The sequence below is a fragment of the Leptonotus elevatus genome, chromosome 5 (assembly GCF_054856555.1).
Source record: "Leptonotus elevatus isolate MCC_2025b chromosome 5, RoL_Lele_1.0, whole genome shotgun sequence".
NCBI lineage: Eukaryota > Metazoa > Chordata > Actinopteri > Syngnathiformes > Syngnathidae > Leptonotus > Leptonotus elevatus.
In genome coordinates, this window is record NC_141243.1 from 20,631,251 (window position 1) to 20,651,581 (window position 20,331).

The window sequence follows — 20,331 nt, forward strand, 5'->3', positions numbered from 1 at the left end:
TGCTGCTCCAGTGACTCAAACAAGTAGGATAGCCTATCATGTGATCTGGAATTTTTGATCCCCTAGCACCAAATGCACCATTATTGGATGGATTTGACTCACAGTTCGTTATTGGATATGGCAGAGTAACTTACTCATTTATAGTTTTAGCAGTTCTTTTAGGTCAACTACACAGTAAAATTGGAAGTGTAAATTTAACTTCCATGGTGTTAAATTTAACACTTTCCCCGAGTTTATATACAAACCCAATTCCCAAAAAGTTGGGACACTATACAAATTGTGAATAAAAACAGAATGCAATTATATGGAAGTGCCCAATTTTAATATTTTATTCAGAATAGAACATAGAGAACAGGTCAAATGTTTAAACTGAGAAGGGAAAACTATGTTGATTTTAAATTCCATGGTGTCAACAAATCTCCAAAAAGTTGGAACAAGGCCATTTTCACCACTGTGAGGCATCCCCTCTTCTTCTTACAACAGTCTGCAAACGTCTGGGTCAAGTTTCTCAAGTTTAGAAATAGGAATGCTGTCCCATTCTTGTCTAACACGCCTCTCTCTAACTGTTCAACTGTCTTGGGCTTTCTTTGTTGCACCTTCCCCTTTATGATGCGCCAAATGTACTCTTGAAGTGAAAGAAGTGGACTGCAGGCTGGCCATTTCAATACCCGGACGGATCCTTTTCCTACGCAGCCATGATGTTGTAATTGGTGCTGCATGTGGTCTGGCATTATCGTGTTGAGAAATGCAAGATCTTCTTTGAAAGTGATGATGCCCGGATGGGATGATGTGTTGTTCTCCAATCTGATTATACCTTTGTGCATTGACGATGCCTTTCCAGATGTGGAAGCTGCCCATGCCACACGCACTCATGCAAGCCTATACCATCACAGATGCAGGCTCATAAAGTGAGTGCTGATAACAACTTGGGTTGTCCTTGTCCTCTTTAGTCAGTATGATATAGCGCCCCAGTTTTCCACAAAGAACTTGGAATCGTGATTCGCCTGACCACAAAACAGGTTTCTACTTTGCCACACTCCATTTTAAATGAGCCCTGGCCAAGAGAAACGCCTGCGCTTCTTGGTCTGCTTTAGATATGGCTTCTTCTTTGTACTGTCGAGTTTCATCTGGCAACGGCGGCTGGCACGTGGATTGTGTTCATGGATTGTGTTCACCCACAATGTTTTTTGGAAGTATTGCTGAGCCCTTTCTGTGATTTCCCTTACAGTAAGCATTCCTGTTTGCGGTGCAGTGCCGTTTAAGGGCCCGAAGATCATGGGCATCCATATGATTTTTCGGCTTTGACCCTTACACACACAGATTGTTCCAGATTCTCTGGATCTTTGGACTCTAGATGATTACTTCAACCTTTTTGAAATGTTTTGCTGGTAAACACCTTTCTGATATTTCTCCACTATCTTTCTACGCAACATTGGAGGAATTGGTGATTCTCTACCCATCTTCGCTTCTGAGAGACACTGCCACTCCGAGAAGCTCTTTTCATACTCCAATCAAGTCACCAATGGACCTCATTAGTGGTAACTGGTCTTCCAGCTGTTTTTTTTTATAAGTGCTATTGACTTTTCCAGCACCATGAAATTTACTATCAACATATTTTTCCCTTAAAATTATAAATTTTCTCAATTTAAATTTTTGACCTGCCATCTACGTTCTATTCTGAACAAAATATTTAAATTTGGCACTTCCACATAATTGCATTCAGTTTTTATTCACAATTTGTATAGTGTCCCAACGTTGTTTGAATTGGGCTTGTCGTTCTCACGAGTTCCGAGTTAAATTTACACTTCCAAAAGTGAAAGAGTGAAAGAGTGAAAGAGTGAAAGAGTGAAATTACAACACCCATCGTGTTATTTGACACATAAAAGTGAACTCAAAATAATTAACACTTGCTTTGTAACTCAATTTAACAATACAAAATTTGCTGTGTAGCAATTTACGTTTCATGACTTACCTGTCAACGCTGATCACACAGAGGGTCATGATGGAGGCAGTGCAGCACATTACATCCATGCCGATGAATATGTTGCAAAACACTTCGCCAAAAAGCCACTTTCCCCCGGTGAGGTCAGTCACTATAACAAATGGCATCACCACTATGGCCACGGACAGGTCGGCCACAGCTAAAGACACCAGGAGGTAGTTTGAAGGCTGCCTTAATTTCTTCACCACGCACACCGCGATTACGACCAACGAGTTTCCCATCACGGTGACCGCTGTGATGATGGCCAGCATCACCCCGATGATGATCTTCTCCGGGCGTCTGAAATTCAGCAGTTGCTCCCCGCACGACTCATTCCGCATGGTTGTGGGGCCGATGTTCTGCAGGACGTTGTAAAAAAGCTGCCAGGTGCCATTGGTAACTTCAGAAATCTCCTCCTTCTTGTTCAAAGGAAGCTCAATACCTGAAGTATTAAACATCACGACAACGCGAATGAATGAAGTAAAGGGACGATTCGCCAGCGCACTCCAGCGCGCATATTTGGATGTCTGTGACCTGCTTTCCTCTGCGAGTCAGTGCCTTCACTTCCAGCCAGCTGCCGCTTCACAGGTCGGGCGCTTTCAGAGAAGAATAGTTTGGGGTACTAGTGGCTTCCGGTCCTAAAATAATCCACATAGCGGAGCACGGTCCACCTCCACATGCGTCACTACAACTCCAAAGCAATGCAATAGTAACAGCATGCCTTGTTACGTGACACGCTCAAAGCGCATCTCTCTCTCTTTCTTTCTCTCTCTCTCTCTCTCTCTCTCTCTCTCTCTCTCTCTCTCTCTCTCTCTCTCTCTCTCTCTCTCTCTCTCTCTCTCTCTCTCTAACGACAAAAAGAAAGGACGGCCCAAATACGGATAGAAAACGAATTAGCCATATCATTACAGTATAGCCTACTGTACACAAATAAATCATCGCTTTTCAGGAGACCATTTTATATTTGTTTAATCATTAGTCAAGTCTAGTCATTTTCAACACTTTGCAATGAGAAATAATAAAAATGATAAATGAATTAGCACATACGTGAGAAAATTAAATTTACTATACCAAATTTTGATTGATTGATTGGCCAAGAGAAGATAATTATTACATCAGTATTCATATTTTTTGTAATATTTGTGTTTGGTGTAATAGTGCTATTAATTTGTTCTAATGTGAAATGGATGCCTCGGCATAGCCTACTTAACTTTGGGTGGAAACTTTTCATAGAGTAGCATTTTATGTTATTTATTAATGCATGTTTTCATACTCATACACTTGAAAGTTCAACAGTATTTAGTGAGTCTCATCTTTGTGATACAATATTAAAAAAATAGTAGTACTCAGAGGGAATTGGTCTTTAGCAAACTTGGCTTGAGGGCCTGAGTGTGTGTTTGGGGTTCAAGGACCAGTGGAGAATTGCTTGTAAGTTCTTTTATTATTTTTTGATGCAGTGAATAATAAAAATGTGTTCTCTGCAACTGACCGCTTTCGGAAGAACAGCAGTCATCACTTTCTTGTTCTAAAAGTTTAGTGTTCTACAGCATGCCAGGTTAAAGGTTTACTGTTATGAATTGAAAAGTGAGCAGATTTATAAGAACCCAATGCTATTAAACTGTCTGGTTCTTTATCTCTGAATTCATGTTAGCAAGTACTACGAGTCAAACATAATATTCTACATATTCCGTGTATCTCATTCAGTGCCGCATGCTTTCATTCAGAATAAGATGAGTGGTATTTCAGTTGCAGATTTATGGCTTTTGATGTGTGTACAGCACAGCATCAACATCCTGGCTGACTCAGCTTTTGGCTTGGACTGGGCTCTTGTGTCAAAATATATTTAAATGTTCAGTATTTATGTTAATGGTGTACTCGTTACAATTGGTTCACTTTTTGCCAGGACCTGCATTGTGTGTGTGTTTTCTTGTTTTTGCCACATGCATGCCCATATTCCGGGATTTTACAGACTTGTGGGGCCCACTTGTCCTTTTTGAGTTTCAAGACTTGGTTTTAGACTTTAGGTTTGAATTGGGTTATGGTTGGGGTTAAGGTAAGGGTTGTGGTTAGGCAATCATTTGTAATGGTTAGGGTTAGGGTAAGGGGCTAGGAAATGCATTATATCGATGAGATGGCCCCACAAAGATAGTACCACAAACTTGTGTGTCTCTGTGTGTGCGTGTGTGTGTGTGAGAATGGTTGTGCTGTGGGAGTAACGGAATACATGTACCGCCGTTACGTAATTAGATTGCAAAAAAAAAGTAACTATTTCATTACAGTTACAGGAAAAAACATGTAATCAGATTGCAGGTACATTTATTAAAAATGGGAATTACTTTAGGGGATTACAATTTCTACGATGAGAGAGAGTGCAAAAGAGGGCGAGCGAGAGAGAGAGGAGAGAGAGAGGTATTTTTAGGTCACCGCTGTCAGACTCATGCTACACTTTTAATGTATGTACTCTGACAGAAAATTTAATGGATGGATAGACGGATGGATGAATGGATGGATGGACGGACAGATTGATGAAAAGGTTTGTGAGGGAGTTTGGCTAGTTGCATCGTTATTATCCAGACACTCATAAACAGTTGTGGTGTGACCCACAATCCTGCCTGTCATCCCTATTCTTCAACTGAAGATGCAGGCTACGACAGACTCTGCTGCTGACTCCTAATTATCTGCTGTGCAGCCTGACAGGCAGGTCTGTAATGACTGTCACATCAGATAAATGCCACTTTCTCTCAGGCCTCCTGCTGTCAAGAAAATTTGGTCCATTTACACTAAGGCTATTACTAATCTGGATATGTCAGATGACTTTCAGGGTAAAAAGACTGTGGGCAAATCCTTACTGCTTACACAAAGTAACACAAACTATTCTGCAGGTCAGTGTCTTTCTCAGTGCTCCAGAGGATCTCCTAATAAGGGGGGGGGGGGAAATACATAGAATATTGAGACACAATAGTTAGCAGAGTTACTATAGAGATTACTCCACTGCAAATAAAACATGAGTTATGATTTAATGTAACAATTCGTTCTGATCTTCCACAGGCCAGATATAGAAGGCCAAAAATCTAATTGTTCAAAAAGTTAACTTTTTCTCAATGTGGCTCTTGGTCAGTTATTCATTTGCAGTTTTAATGTAAGTTTTGAGTGAAGGCTATTTTCACTGGTCAAAAATGGGTGACTAAGTTATATGTTCCGGTCTGTCCACTTGGACTCAGGCCTTTGTTGAAAGGAAAGGAGCTTCAATGTTTACTCACTCTATGATAATAATAATAAAATAAATAAAATAATAATAATAATAATAATAATAATAATTTCTGTGGAAGTTTCAAAAACATTTTTAGTGAATTATTGATGACTCTTGTGCTGTTGTTACTATGGCTTTGTGAGCATAGTATTGTTCTTAGGACCTTAACCTTGCGTATATGAACTTGCTGAGATTATATGATATTTAATAATGTAGCTCATTATTTAAATGCACTAAACGCATGCGTGTTTGTTTTGTTTTTAGATGGATTAACCTTGCAGTTACTACTTTCTAACAGTAGATGGCAACACATCCTCGGTTACCATTTGTATGACACAATTTAAGTGTGATTTAACATGTTGGTAGATATTGATGCCATCAAGTATAAACACCCGGAGAGTATCAGTAACATATTACTAGATACTTTCACAACATTTTAGAAGTTTGTCAGTGTGAAATGCATATTTTCACAACCCAACTCAACCTAACCCAACACCACAATTAATAAAGCAAGGACATATGCACTTGTTTTATTCATTGCAAACACACACTTGCACAACTTTACAAGGGTTATTGCTATAAATATCAAATTAACTAAATCTCTATCCATTATGAAGGAATGACCTTTGATGGAGTAGAGTGGAGTCTTAATTTAGCACAATGATTACCGTTTTGGGTAGAATTTGATTAATTTGAATACACGCTATCATCAATGTTGTAGGGATTGCGGCTATGAATATCGTACAGTATTGTATGTGAGGGATTCTGTTCGGGGGTAGCAAATCCTTTATCAAATACAATTGGAAATTAATTGGCGAAATGATTGGCAGGAGGCGTAAACCAATGATATAAACCTCTACGTCTTAAATCGTCCAATAGCGTTTAGAGGGCGGGAACAGTCTAGTCAGTTCAGATTCAACACCGGGTCACGGTTGAGAAGCTTGGTTCTAAACCCTAAACGTTTGTCACCCAGCAAAGTGTGAGTTTTAATTTCCATGATACGTTTTCAAGAACTATTTATTCGACCAACATACGGAAACTGGTTAGTTAGTTAAGCAAATGCAAGTCACAGTTGCTAATTGCTTCCTAGTCAGCGTCAGCAGCCTTGTGTGCAAGCTAAGTGCTAATTTTGCTAACTTTGCTGTGTGTTGTCTGTTAATAATTTGACAATGTATGTGGAATGTGTTAGAGTATACCAATACTTTTAATAGCATTGAAACGTATGATAGGAATGGGAAATGTTCCATATCTTAATGTTTTTTTAGGGAGAACACCTGGCGGGGATTTAAAATGGCCTCCGTTATCTGTTTTTTATTGTATTAATCCCATTTAGAGTAGTGAATTTAGAGTCTGAAGTGACTCTTTTCTACGTCATGGTCCACAATAGAAAGACAGTTTTTGCAAGTGCAGAAAGGAAGTTTTAACTATAGTACAGTTTTGACCTCTACAGCAGTGGGTCCCCCAATCTTTTTTTTTTTTCGTAGAGAGGTATGGGAGAGATGAATTTCCCGCTCACACGACATGCTACGCTCTTTTCCTTTTCTTTTCTTTTCCCCCCTTTTAAGAGAATTTGAGCGCCTGGTACCAAGTGGCTATAGGCTGTGGCGCCGACCAGTGGTTAGAGGTCTTCAGGACGTCTTAAAAAAAAGAAAATAAAAGATTTTTAGGTTGAATTTTAAACGTCATTACTGTAGTCTAAATTGTTCAAAAATGATAGCGTGACATGATATTTTAAAATGATTAAGACAGCAATTTAAAGTATATTTGAATAACTGTCTTTGTGCGAGTGTACTAATGCTGTACCATTAGATTGGGGGTGTTGTGATGTTAAAATTGAATGTTGTGCATGTGTTCAAGGTTATTGACAATTCTGTGATGACAAGTCAAAATGGCGGTCAACTCGGTGAAATGACGCTCTCCACTCATTGAAAAGCATTGGACTTTGGATTCTTGTAATTTGACTACTATAACAATATGCCTGGTTTGTATGATAGTCACAGGCAAAAGCAGTACTAGGCTGTTTGTTTTCACTGCATAAAGGAAGCATTTGCATTGGGGACATATCAGAAATGCCCGGATATTCCGAATTGTTAGTAGGGTTGTTCGATGCCAACTTCCCCCCAAAAAATCAGAAAATTTTAAACCAAGCAGATTGTGATTTTAATGGAACTTGGTATACTTGTTGATAGTGATGGGACAACACACCAATTTTAGGTAAGTCGGAGCAGGGGTGTGGGAGTGACGGCCTGCTGTATTTTGGCATTTTTGGCGAAAAGAGTTGAAACCTTATATCTCATGAAGTTCAGGGTCAATCTTCACAAAGCATGTATTGTTGGAAAGGGAATTCAACAAGGATTTAAGTATTCAAAATCTGCAATCATTTAGAGGATTGGTGCATATTTTAGTAACTTGACCTTTTGATTTATAATAACTTTTCTTGTGGATTATGGGATTTTATTTTTTACCATTAAATGCTGTTTATTTTGAGTCAGGACTGGGCAATAAATCAAATTAATTCGATACATCGTCATTTAAAAAATCAAATCGTTGATAATTTGCTAAATTGTGAAATAGAGTTTTGTCTTCTGGATTACTAAAAGCTGCTGTACTTATGTTCTGTTATATCCAAATATTTTGTGAGTTGTAATTTTGCCCAATGCTGGATGAGTGGTTTACAAGACATGTTTACAGTAGCTACCAACTACTTAAATGTAAGTACAAACTATGAAGGTTAAGTGTACGTTGAAACTAATTTAGAATCAGTATACATTTTTGTTGTCTAAACATTTTGCACAGCAATCACTTTTGAATAAATTAAAAACCTTTAAATGAATATTTCTTGGGTTTATTCGATTATATTCGTAATCGTCCTGAATGACTGCAAAAATCGAGATTTTATTTTTGAGCTATATCGCCCAGGCCTATTTCAAGCCTTTTGTGCTGTTATTGACACGGTGTGAGAAGTTTTAAAATAAGTACAAATTAAATTGGATGCATAGGATGGGGCCGGTCACACAGACAGATTTATTAACAGAACCCCCCTCTTTGCACTTCAGTTCACACAAAATATTTCAAGTGGACAAAATGGATCCAAACATGCCACCTGCCTCCAGTGATTCGGCAGGCATGCCTTGGCGGGGACGCAGTAGAGGGCTAGTTGTAGGACGAGGCCAAGGTTTTTTGACTACTCCTGCGAGTATCCTACAAGGACAAGGATCCAGTATACCCTCTGACCCTTTAGCTGGACGAGCTAGAGGGCTTCAGTCTAACAATGGAGGCCTTGGACGAGCAAGAGGGTGGCTCTTTCCCTCAGCAGAACCCAAGGTAGGTATTTCAAGAGGCACAGTCATGGCTATCACAGAGAATCGGAAGGCCCTTACAGAAGAAGCCCTCACCAGGAAAGAGGTAATTAAAGCCTGAAATGTGTTTTATCTAAATATCTTTTTTATTTTATTATTATTATTTATTTATTTTTAATTACTATTTACTTTGTGCATAGGTTGATTCACCTACACATTGTCATGGACGTTCACTGGTCTCAATGTTCAGGGGAATGGGTGTTGAACCCTCAGTGGCCTCATGTGAAAAATTACCAGTTGGTATGTATATACTGTACAGTAACTTCCCCTCCAGGATTTTCTGTTTATTATTGTAATAGTTGTAGTTGTGTAAGGGAAAAGTCTTTTAATTAGTGTTTGCCATGAACATTTGAAAATAAAATCAAAGTTGGAAAAATAATTGCAATATTTTTACTAGTAATATTTGACGAATTGCTATTGCTATTACCCAAGATACAATAATGCACCAATAAATGCTCCCCTTTTTTTAGTGAAGAGAGAGCTCATTTGTTTTTGTTGACATTTAACCTGTTGTGATTTAAACTTAAAGCTGTGTGATTGGTGCTTAATGTACAATATCTTAATCCTTCTGCTGCTAAATCAATCAGCAGTCCAAAACTTCAAACAACCAATTTGCCATTTACATATACAGTAGACCACTGCATAGTCACGGTTCAGAACTCACAGATTCACTAATTAACAGAGGGGTCATTTTTTGTTTTTTGAAATACTTTATTTTCTTTACTGCACTATTCCTCGACCAGCCCGGTCACCCACAAATAGCAGGGGTCCAATGTATTGTGCAAAAGGACACGACTTGAGGCAAACGCGTTGCAAATTTCTTGGATTTTTCTAGTTTGCCCAGTACCCATTTCTCTGTTCACATTTTAATTGGCAAAATTTAATTCAACTGTTTTTGCAGAGACAGTAGAAGTTGGGAAAGTGGAAGAGTTGAAGCAACCAAGTCCGGATGTAGATGTGGTTGCCAGCATCTCACAGACAAGTCACCACCTACGAGCAGTGATTGGCAGAGGGAGAAGGTAGGAAGATGACGTGTTCCCCATCTCGTACTGTATATACGATTAACTTGTCACTTTAAAAATCAAATTACGGCTGTGCGATATGGCCCAAAATTCATATCAGGATATTAAAGCAACACTAAGGAACTTTCAGTTTATGTTGATTATGGCGGCACCATATGGATAAAAGCAGTAATGTTATGCCTGAAGGAAGATCACATTTCCCATGAGGACAAGCACATTGCTTAATTTTTATTTTTTTTAGCTCAAATTGACTTCCATCTTTGTAATGAATGGGGAAAGGGAGAAGTGACATATGCCATAAAGCAGTCAGCTAATTTGTAGTGTTTTGTGTGGCAGTGTTCCTACCATCATCCTCAAATTTGCTTAGTGCAAGTAAAAATAATACAGACCCCCTCAGGCCATGGCAAAGGTACCATTCAACTAGTTTTAAGTTGACGTTTAATCAGAAGAGTTATGAAAATATTTTATTAAGGTTGAAAAGTTCCTTAGTGCTACCTTAATTGCATCTCCTCACGACAATGGTATCCATCCATCCATCCATCCAAACTATTTTCTTAACCGCTTGTTCTCACAAATTGATATAAAATTAAAGGTAAAAATATTTTTAATTAATGATAATTTAATAAATGAATCATTTCTGAATAAGTTTATACACTATCACAGAAGATAAATTGATCAAATAAAAAGTGATAACAACAAACACAATTAGGATAACATTTATTGTGTAAATCTCAAATAAGAATTAAAAGTAAGGGCTCCCTAGTGTAAAATAGTGGAAACGGAAATAATGCTGATATTTAATTGAAATCAGTACAGCTGGCTTTCAGTTTAGTGTTCTATAATTAATTCAAATGAATGGCCCATGGATTACTTAGCCTTTACTAGTTCTGTAGTAAATAATACAAGTCTATTAAATTATATTGATCAGATCTCAAACGTCAAAAAGAGCAAGCAGCAATAAAAATAACAAATCATATTGTTGGTTGGATAGTTAATGCTCAGCCCAATTACTTTGTGCCATGTACAAAACTATTCTTTGGCATGCTATTTTTTCTATTTCCGGTATCTACTGTTGCTGATGATACAATGACAATTCCTCCAGTTGGACTAATAAAAGTTCATATAGACTTTAAATATTTATAACTAATATACTAGTTTTAGGTCACGATACGTACAGGGTTCCCGTGGGGTCAAAAATTCAGAAAAGTACATTTTAGGCCTTAAATGTCTTAAAAAAACTAATATTTTCATCCCAGGTCTAAAATTAAATTTACCCAAGTCTTAAATTCTTACATCCGCTACATCCATTCCGAGAACTGTCTGTAGAAAAAGAAAAAGTGACTGCTGCGTTGTTTCTATTGTCTAGATACTGAAAAAAGTCCACACACCAAAATCAAAAGGGGCATTTGAGAGGGTGTGTTTGTATTGTACTCAGTGTAGTTTGGGCGGGCGGATACTTTGTAGCGGTTAACATAGCATCTAGCTTGTTGCGTTCGCATCACGGCAGTTAAAAGCCTTTCATCGCTGCAAATAGTTTTAAATTGGGTGGGGGTCGCTGTCTGTTCCTGTAGCGGACATTGAGTTTGATGATCTGTGCAGCATTCTCAGCATTTAGTCTTGTATTTATCTATATTAATTTTATTAACAGCTTTATAAAGTAAAGTTGACACATGATGTTAAAAAAGCTCGTCGTGACTCTCTTCTTTGGCTGTTTATGAAGTTTGTCATTATGTGGGTGCGACCCGGTGTGTCACCAAGTGTTCAGACGGGGACACTACAGTTTGTGTTGAAACCAGTTTAATAGGAGCTCAGCTACTTTTAAAGAGGCACGCTGTTGTATTGAATTAAATCCTTTGCATTTGCCTTGAAAAAAACCTTGTACAACCACATATTTTAAAAGTGACTTTTATGCCCACTAGATATTTTATTTATGCATTTAGTTTTTAAAATTCATTTTATTGTGTATTGTACAGGGTGACTTGACACAGGTTGAAATACAAATGACCCTAGAAATTTAATCAATAAATGTGATAAAATCAACACTTTAATATATGTTTTAAATTTATGTTTGACTAATTGTGAACTACTTTATCTCTTATTAGGAATCATTACATTATTTATTATCTTTATTTTTTTCTTATAATTACAGCTATCTTTTTTTTTTTTTTTTTTTGCCAAGTGGTGTCGTGCTTGCGGTGATGAAGTGACGAGTTCTGGTGATGTGCTGTCATCCTCAAAAACGGAATGTTTGTTCAATCATTGACATTGCATCATCAAAGAAAAAATATACAACACACTACGACTGTTAATAGTGCTGTCACTATTGAATATTTTTAGAATCGATTAATCTGATTCATTATTTAATTATTACAAAAATATTTTTTTCCCTGATTACTGTTTACTAACTAGTGATTGGTGTTTATTACTTTCTATTCGTATAGTGATTTGAAGGTGAAGGGGGGATTGATGTTGCACTTATGTTATCAGTTCGGTCATTGTTAATGTTTTCCACAGTAAAAACAGATGTTTGCAAATGTCTTATTTTGATTAAACACAGAAAATAATCAGTCTTCTTTCAGGAAGGACTACAGAAATCAGCAAACAATTACTGTTGATATGCTGAAATAAGAGGATTTGGAAAATTAGAAGGCAAAAAAAAGTCTAAACAATTACTCGATTATTAAAATAGTCGATTAATTTGATAATCGATTAATTGTCGATTAATTTGATAATCGCTTAATTGTCGATTAATTTGATAATCGATTACTTTTCGATTAATCGATTAATGTTGACAGCTCTAACTGTTAACCTTTTCTCATTTGATTTGTAAGTGACAATTCAGAGGTTTTCTTAGCTCAAATTGGGGCAGAGGTGGTACTACTGATAACCAGGTATCGGTGCCAATCAGGGGCGGACTGGGGAGAAAAATTGGCTCGGGAGCCATTGACAGACCAGCCCACTTCATGCGTTCTATTGTAATATCGCTGGTGTCAGGCCAAAACCATGTAACTCCGAAATTTCACTTTTCAAGAGACCCCAAAACGACTTGAATATATATGTATAGATGTATGCACCCCTAATACATTAGGATACACATCCCTATGAGTTGCACTAATGCATGGCATGGCCTGTGAACTGTTATAGCTTTGTTGGCCAAGAAATTTCTGCTAGCCCGATGGGAGTTGGAAGAGCATCGATGCCTGCGCTTGGACTGGGACGAGGATCCCCTTTACCTCTTTCCTCCTTTCCTCTCAAAAGTGTTCAGGCTGGTTCTCGTACCTCTGAGCCGACAGCCTACCATCACTCTAAGATCTCTGACCCAGGTAATGCACTTAAACGTTTGAAAATCACACAAGGGTGGAGAACATCCAACGCATTAAACACATTCCATAGCATATATGTAACTACAAAAATTAATCAGTAATAAGGGGTCAATCAATCGTTTTTCTATACCACTTATCCTCACGAGGGTCAAGTCACGTGAGGTAGACCCTATCCCAGCTGACTTTGGGTGAGCGGCGGGATACATCCTGGACTGGTCACCAGCCATTGCAGACAGACAAACATTCACAACATATGATCATTTAGCCTTCAATGAACCTAACATGCAAGTTTAGGAAATGTGGATGTCAGACTACGGGAAAAATGCCCTTACCAGCATAGAGAAAATACGTTAGCCCAGGCGTCCACAATCCATTCACACTAAGTAAAAGCTGCTCATTACAGGCATTATGCGAACAAGTTCAAAGTTTGAAATTGGCTAGTTCAGTTCAAAGTTAAAAAAAATTTTTTAGCCAAGTTCATCATTCTAAAAATGAACTAGTTATAATTTTATAACATTTTAGTGTTTACAATAAAATTCTATAGCAAAAGTCTCAGCTTTTCCATGTTTTCTCAATACTGGGTTTTATAAAAAATTAAATAAAATAAACACTAAATTCACATTTAACACAATTGAGTTGTATGGCTTGATTGGAATTGCCCACGTCTGACATGGGCCCCTGTGATCAGCTAGCTAGTTTAGCACTCTTCTCTGGGGCAGCGGTCTAGTGCCCAATCTCTACTGAGAGCTTTTGTGTGAGGACATTTTTTGACAGACTGTTGGAGCTATGGCACAAAGATAATTGTCTCACCAGAGACTCTCCTAGGACGCGTTAGGCCTCCGTTTCACAGCAAATGTAGTCTTATAGCGCTAGAGTCAGCGTGGTTAAGCTAGGCGCCACAACGGCTGTTCATAGGCTATGTAATGCAACGTCCTAATAAAAGCATAACATGTAGGACTGTATATGGACATCTATTCCTTAAACTTGGCTTTTATTTTGAAGTCAGTTCTCGGAAGCAATCGTTGTGACAGCGGACTTGTTTTTGATTTGAGGCTGCATATAGCGCATTGCCTGACCACACTCAAGCTGACTGACTCAACTGCATTATTCTAGTGTGCAAAAACGCAGTGACAGACTTTGAACTGAAGTGCAATATTCAATTTGCAGTGCTCATGCGCACTGGCACACCGCTTATGTGCACCTCTGATCATCATCCATCCATCTATTACTACATTATTCCCCCCACCCTCCAGTTTTTCAATCCTTACACTAATAAAAGGAAATGTATCAATTTACTATACCAATTCTGTTTAGCAATTGTGCCCATCGTCCAAGAGGTGCAAGACCCCTCAGCTATTGTACCAGGAAAGACAGAATTGGAAATGGAGGCTGTCCGGTAAGATTGCTTTTTTTTTTCTCTCTCTCTCTAAACTGTTGTGAGTTGTTGTCTTGAGGCTGTCCTTTTGGCCTCTTTAAGGGAATTGTCATTCGTTTTGTTTGTCAATACTGGTGCACTATCTGTCATCTGTCACTCTCATTGATCCCCTTAAGCATGTTTTTCATTCAGTTTGCTGTATTTTAACAAGCAATGCTTTCCATATTGAGGTTTATCATCTAAATGTCTTATGTTTACATCACAATATTTCCATATAGAGGCATATTCTCCCATGAGCTTAAGTGAGAAAATGTGCTCAGAGGCACACTGGCGACGATTAGTATAACTTGCGTATCCACTATGCAAGTTAATTTCACATTTAGTAAGTGGAACGCCTCTTTCTGATTGTGTGTGAGAGGACACAGGAAGATGGCTTCAAGCACTGAAGCGATTGCTGCCCGTCCACTCCTCGTTGAGAATCATGACGCGCAAAGTGCCATATGGAACTTATTTGCTTACATGGCCGACAGCCACGGCAAGCTAACCGACAGAACAGAGCCTGTCTGTAAGGCTTGTTTTAAAGTTGCTGTGGCTCGAGGCGGGTCCCAATATGGCCAAGTACCTCGCAAACCAGCATCCAGAATTATACTACCATTTGAAAGAGCGACAGGTTCATTTTTCACAAATAATTTCCTGTTTAATACATTTTGTAGAAACTTTATTTGGTCGTACGCCGCCATTGTTATTTTCGTCGCAACGCATTTAGTGCATAATGACGTAGAATGGCGGCTCGCTCTCTGCCGAGCAATGTGAAACGCCTATAAAGAGAGCAAGGTAAGTCTCCGTAGCGTTCCTAAAGGGACAATCAAAACGCTTGAATGTGTCTGGTGAATAACGAGAGTACGGTGTGGGGGTGTGGGGGGGGGGGGGGTGACTCTCCCGACTGCATGTAGTTTTTTTAGGAACGCTATGAGCCTTAACTTGCTTTCTTTATAGGCGTTTCACATTGCTCTGCGTTGCGGCGTACGTCCAAATAAACTTTCTACAAAATGTATTAAACTGGAAATGATTTTTGACAAATTAATCACATAGTTATGTTAGAAACAACCAAATGAATAATATAGAGCAAACTTGTCAGGGTTCCCTTTAAAATATAAGTCAAATACGAATTATTTTGTTCCCAGTTTGTAGTATTTGATTATGCATTCGACTACGTAGATGGGAGCGGAATGGTGAAGAGCAGAGAAACACGCACACATAAGCAATGTTACGTTGAGTCAGAGTACAACTGTATTGCCAATATCACATCGGATGACATCAAATACAGTAGGTACTTAGAGAATATGGCATGCAATATGAAAGCTCATACAAAACATACATAAATGTATACAGCATGTCCATACATTGACATGTATACATCCTAATATTTTGAATTAATAAAAAAAATACAAAATAATTAGCTTTTGCTGATGTTTTAGATTTTTGTCAATGTACTGTTTCAGTATCGAGATATTTTATGCAGGTATAGTATCAAAGTCAAAATTTTGGTATCGTACTCTATCGTAGTCACCCATTCATTCGATCATAGAGCTTTAAAATGTTTAAGTCATTTTTATGAAGGTCATGTAAAAACTGTTGGGCTATCAAATCAATATCTGGTGCTATTGAATCAAAGTTATATTTTTGTGTGTCCATTTTCTTGGTCAGCACGCCACTCAATAAGGCTGGATCAAAGGGAACTCCAATATCTATTGGCTCCAATCATATTCCAATTCACTGCAAGAACAAAGCCGTTTATCAGTACCATGTGACATATACGTAAGTAACACTGATTCCTGACTTTTTTTTTTTACTTCGTCAGACAATCAACTAATAATGCTTTAGCAAATCTGTACACTCGTACACTTACTCTACTCTGAAAATCTGCCATTACATAGTGTTTAATGTTCTATGATGATGTCGTCCAATGACAATGTCATCCTAAAGTGAATCCACTTAGGAATGACATGCCTTTTTCTAGTGACCATATTCTTATTTGTGTATGTACGTGAAAATATTTGTACAATAAGAATTTGTATGTCTACTGGTTTTCCAGCCCAAATGTTGAATCCATGTCAATGCGTTTTGCAATGATGAAAGATCACCGCTTGACCACAGGAGAAGTCATGGCTTTTGATGGCACTATACTCTACCTTCCCCTCCAACTCAAGGATGTATGTATCACAGAATATTAAGGCATCGTGTGTAATAATTGGTGACATCTAGAGATGAACTAATATTTACTTCATTAAAAAAAAAAAAACACTCTTGATTTCAATAATATATATCACATCAACCGACATTGAAAAAAATATATATAATCGTAGGTTTAGTAATCGGTACTTATATTACATGGCTGGAGCCTTACCAAGAGGCTGACTTGTTTCACCAACATCTTCCTGCTACCGATGCCCAAAGGGCAGCTTTGCGAACGTAGCACTAGTTAGCCCTGTTTGCAGCTAGTGTCTGACCCAGTGGATCGACCACCGCAACAACTGGGGCCTGCAGGTGGTCGTCGCTGAGTCCCGTTATTTGGGCTCCTGACTCTTGTCGCCCTCTGCTTTCTCCCAAAAGCTTTTACTAGCTACTGCTATAGAAATAAAGGTGACTTGACTAGCCGCTCTTGTTAGCAGGCCGATCCAGCCCATGGCTCGGTTAACTCTCACTAGCAGCTGTAGTTAGCTGCTCGGTTAACTCCCACTAGCAGCTGTAGTTAGCTGCTCGGTTAACTCCCACTAGCAGCTGTAGTTAGCTGCTCCGTCTAAATCCAGTTTGCTCAGTCTTTCGGCGTTGCTTGCCGGCGTTCTCCCTGGCTGCTGTTGCTTGCCGAGATGCTCCCTCCCTCGTCACGCCAAATAATAATATTGGTGGAAGGCTTGCAAAGTTTGGTCTCTGAGTCAACGTAGTTCGCCTGCTTCAAAATGCACGCGCTTCAGCTGTATTCTATTATTTGGCGACATATAGTGGTCAACTATTACACACGAACATACACACAAAGCAGCTGAGCTCATCTAAATGTATATAGTAGTGGTGCGGATCGAATCACGGATTTGAGTCACGAATCGTTTTTTGGACCAGCCAAAATAGTACTTTGTCTTTATTTTCCATTAAAAAAATATCTATTCAAAATGTCTAATATAGCCGTGTAGGATTTAGTGTCTTAATTAGTTAGTAAAACGCCTTTTCCGATTAAAAAAAAAATATATATATATATATATATATATAAAAAAACAATACAAAATGCCTAATATAGCCATTTAGGAACACAACTTTTAAGTGCAATATGAGGCAGAAACATTTTTATTTTTACATGGTCATGTGTAAAATAAGGTATTAATGGCTTAAAGTTGTGTTCCTATAACCTAAACAGTTAAGTTGAATGTTTTATTCTTTTTTTTTAATGGGCGAATGTGTTTTATAAAATAAATAAAGACAAAGTTCTATTTATCTTTTTTTGCACCAACGTGCAATTTAGGGCACTTCCTGTCCTTTAAACAAAGTAGCCTTGGTCCAGAATATTGAAAAGAATTAAAGCTAGCTGTCAAACTTGCTTATCAGCCGGCAGCCAGACACTTGGTCATGCTAAGAGGTAGCCGCTAGCCACTTATGTCTGAGACTTCTGCCATGTCATACGATGACAGCGTAATTAATTAGCGGCATCTTAGCGTCCTAAATTAATATATGCGTTTGGGATAGCGTTGTGTTGATGTTGGTTGCAACTACAATGTCAATCAACTACGACAAAGTAACATCTAAAAGGGAAGTCAAGCTAGCCATCGCCACGACGTGGGCAAACTTCAAAGTAAAAGTGTTAAAAGGCTATTTGCTTTGCCGTCAATGTAATACTGTATTTGGTCAACTTTATTGTGAAGTTAGACTTAGCGTGTATACTCAGTTGAGTATGTTACAGCTTCCTTGACATGTCAGTATGGACTGTGAATGCGCACTTTGTTTTTGTTTTGTTGTGGCCATAGTGAACGGGGGGCCAAAAATTACAGCAAAAAAACTGTAGAGCAACCTAACCTCACATGTTCCAAACTATTGATTGACTTCCCAGCACCAACCCCTAATTCCTCCCATTAATAGTTGTGAACCCATCTAATACTACGGACCATAATTCGGGAACGTTCCTATTGTTACACTGTGAATATGTGGTAGTGTGTAAAAGTAATATTTGTTTAATACACAGGAGCTGGTTCTCAATAGTTTGAGAAGAACAGACAATGAAGAAATCCAAATCCAAATAAAGATAACAAAGATGTTGCCACCCAGCAGTGATCTATGCATCCCACTCTACAATATTATTCTCAGGAGGTACATTTTTTAATTAAAGTATTTTCTCCAAAACCATTTATTTTTATTTTATTGTTCCTTTGTTTCAAGGGTCATGAAAATGATTGGATTGAAGCTGGTGGGGAGAAATCATTATGATCCAGAAAGTGCAATAGTTCTTGGCAAACATCGGTAAAGTAGCTTATTGATCTGCGGTGATGGGGTAGTTCTGTTTCAAGCTGTTCTGCTAATTATCTTGTGTCAATATTTTGTAGACTGCAGGTCTGGCCAGGCTTTTCAACGAGTATCAAACATACAGATGGAGGTCTGTACCTGTGTGTCGATGTGTCTCACAAAATCTTGCGGAATGACTCTGTGCTGGATGTCATGTGAGTAATGCAAAATCAGTTACACAACACAAAGATGAAGTCAACCCAAAATTGTTTTTTACAATACATTTTATGTGCCCCCACTAGTCTAAACATGGCATTCTGATTAATATTGCATTTGTGAAACATGAGTTAAGAAGCAAAATCCAGCCGTTTTTATCCATCTTAGGGGCCGGCCATTTTGCCACATGCTGTCGACTGAAAATTACATCACTGTTACTCAGGGCTCAGGTAACAACCAAACACAACTCGGCTTCAGAAAACAGTTGAGCAAAGATTTGTTGTTACCTGAGCCCTGCGTAACTGATGTCATTTTCAGTCGACAGAAAGTGGCAAAATGGTTCCCCTCCTAAAATAGATAAAAAAACAGGTCGATTTTGCTGCTTAACTTCAGCTTAAGGGAAACTTCAGCCGTGATGACCCATAAACTCTTAACGTACTTTTTTCATCAGGAAAATATTAGCTTGCATTTTCAATTTCATCAGTTTGTTTTGGAATCAGTATAAGATGAATTCTTGCGGTATTTGTGAGTTCACAAACTCCAGAGAATACATCTTGTACCGCTCCTGCTGATGTTTGCAGCCGACCTTTTTCAGGTCGGACCAATCAGGCATTGTTTAAACAGGACGAAACCAATAAGCACCGATGGCGGGGTGGAAACAAACAAACCTAACAGACGAATGGATGCCGCAATTAATTCTGTTCTTGCAGAATTACTCACTATTTCCTTGTTGAATTTGAATAGCGAGGCGTTTCGTGCATTTTTATCTGGTAAAGATGTTCGTTTGATATGATTTCGGGATGGCGATGTGTGGTTGTTGGCATGTAATGGCAATTAAAAACTACGATAAGGCAAGCCGAAACTTTTAGAAGACAAGTCAAGCCAGCCGTCTTCTTGAGCTTAATTTTGAAGTTAGCCTTTGTTCAGGTGGCATGGTACGTTATTGAATGTTTGTAGCTTCCTTGACAAGTCACAATGGCAGCGCCCTAACATCAAATAATTTGTTGCTTTTTAATTTGAGGTGCACAACTTAAGGACTAGTTTCACTCGTATTTGTGCCTTGATGAGTTTTTTTTCTTTCTCTGCCATGATAGTGAATGTGGGCTGATCTTGTTGCCATCACGTGAACGTGCTTTTAAATTAGAAGCCGCTTTTTGGATCTCACGGCGAGGTTGGCGGCGGTCATCTGTGTTTGTTTTTGTCTGTGCGTGCTGCTTGTGTGCTTACCAAAGTGTTCCGAAGATGACATGTACAGCGCTTTTGAGTTCCGCAATATTTTTAACATTCTGTATACCTTTTAATAATCGAAATGTGGACGTT

The 20,331-nt window shown here is 38.4% G+C and overlaps 2 protein-coding genes across 5 annotated transcripts in view; one reads left to right on the forward strand and one right to left on the reverse strand.

The window, feature by feature from the left end:
• The window catches only part of htr7c (5-hydroxytryptamine (serotonin) receptor 7c), a 41,740-nt gene extending 39,033 nt beyond the window's left edge, over positions 1–2,707 (reverse strand). The window contains exons 1-2 of one of the 2 annotated variants that reach the window (XM_086077019.1): positions 2,516–2,707; positions 1,973–2,423 (exon numbers count right to left, since the gene is read on the reverse strand). In XM_086077019.1, the coding sequence (XP_085933145.1) occupies positions 1,973–2,322 (350 nt within the window). In that variant the 5' untranslated portion in view covers positions 2,323–2,423; positions 2,516–2,707. Of the gene's footprint in view, positions 1–1,972 lie in introns of both variants that reach the window. The other variant, XM_086077018.1, reaches the window with a different exon arrangement.
• Positions 2,708–6,127: 3,420 nt separating this feature from the next.
• The window catches only part of piwil2 (piwi-like RNA-mediated gene silencing 2), a 41,535-nt gene continuing 27,331 nt past the window's right edge, over positions 6,128–20,331 (forward strand). For all 3 annotated transcript variants that reach the window (XM_086076829.1, XM_086076832.1, XM_086076831.1), the window contains exons 1-11: positions 6,128–6,210; positions 8,288–8,636; positions 8,731–8,830; positions 9,492–9,609; positions 12,757–12,935; positions 14,250–14,331; positions 16,018–16,128; positions 16,406–16,523; positions 18,539–18,663; positions 18,733–18,813; positions 18,897–19,010. In XM_086076829.1, the coding sequence (XP_085932955.1) occupies positions 8,316–8,636; positions 8,731–8,830; positions 9,492–9,609; positions 12,757–12,935; positions 14,250–14,331; positions 16,018–16,128; positions 16,406–16,523; positions 18,539–18,663; positions 18,733–18,813; positions 18,897–19,010 (1,349 nt within the window). In that variant the 5' untranslated portion in view covers positions 6,128–6,210; positions 8,288–8,315. The remainder of the gene's footprint in view (positions 6,211–8,287; positions 8,637–8,730; positions 8,831–9,491; positions 9,610–12,756; positions 12,936–14,249; positions 14,332–16,017; positions 16,129–16,405; positions 16,524–18,538; positions 18,664–18,732; positions 18,814–18,896; positions 19,011–20,331) is intronic.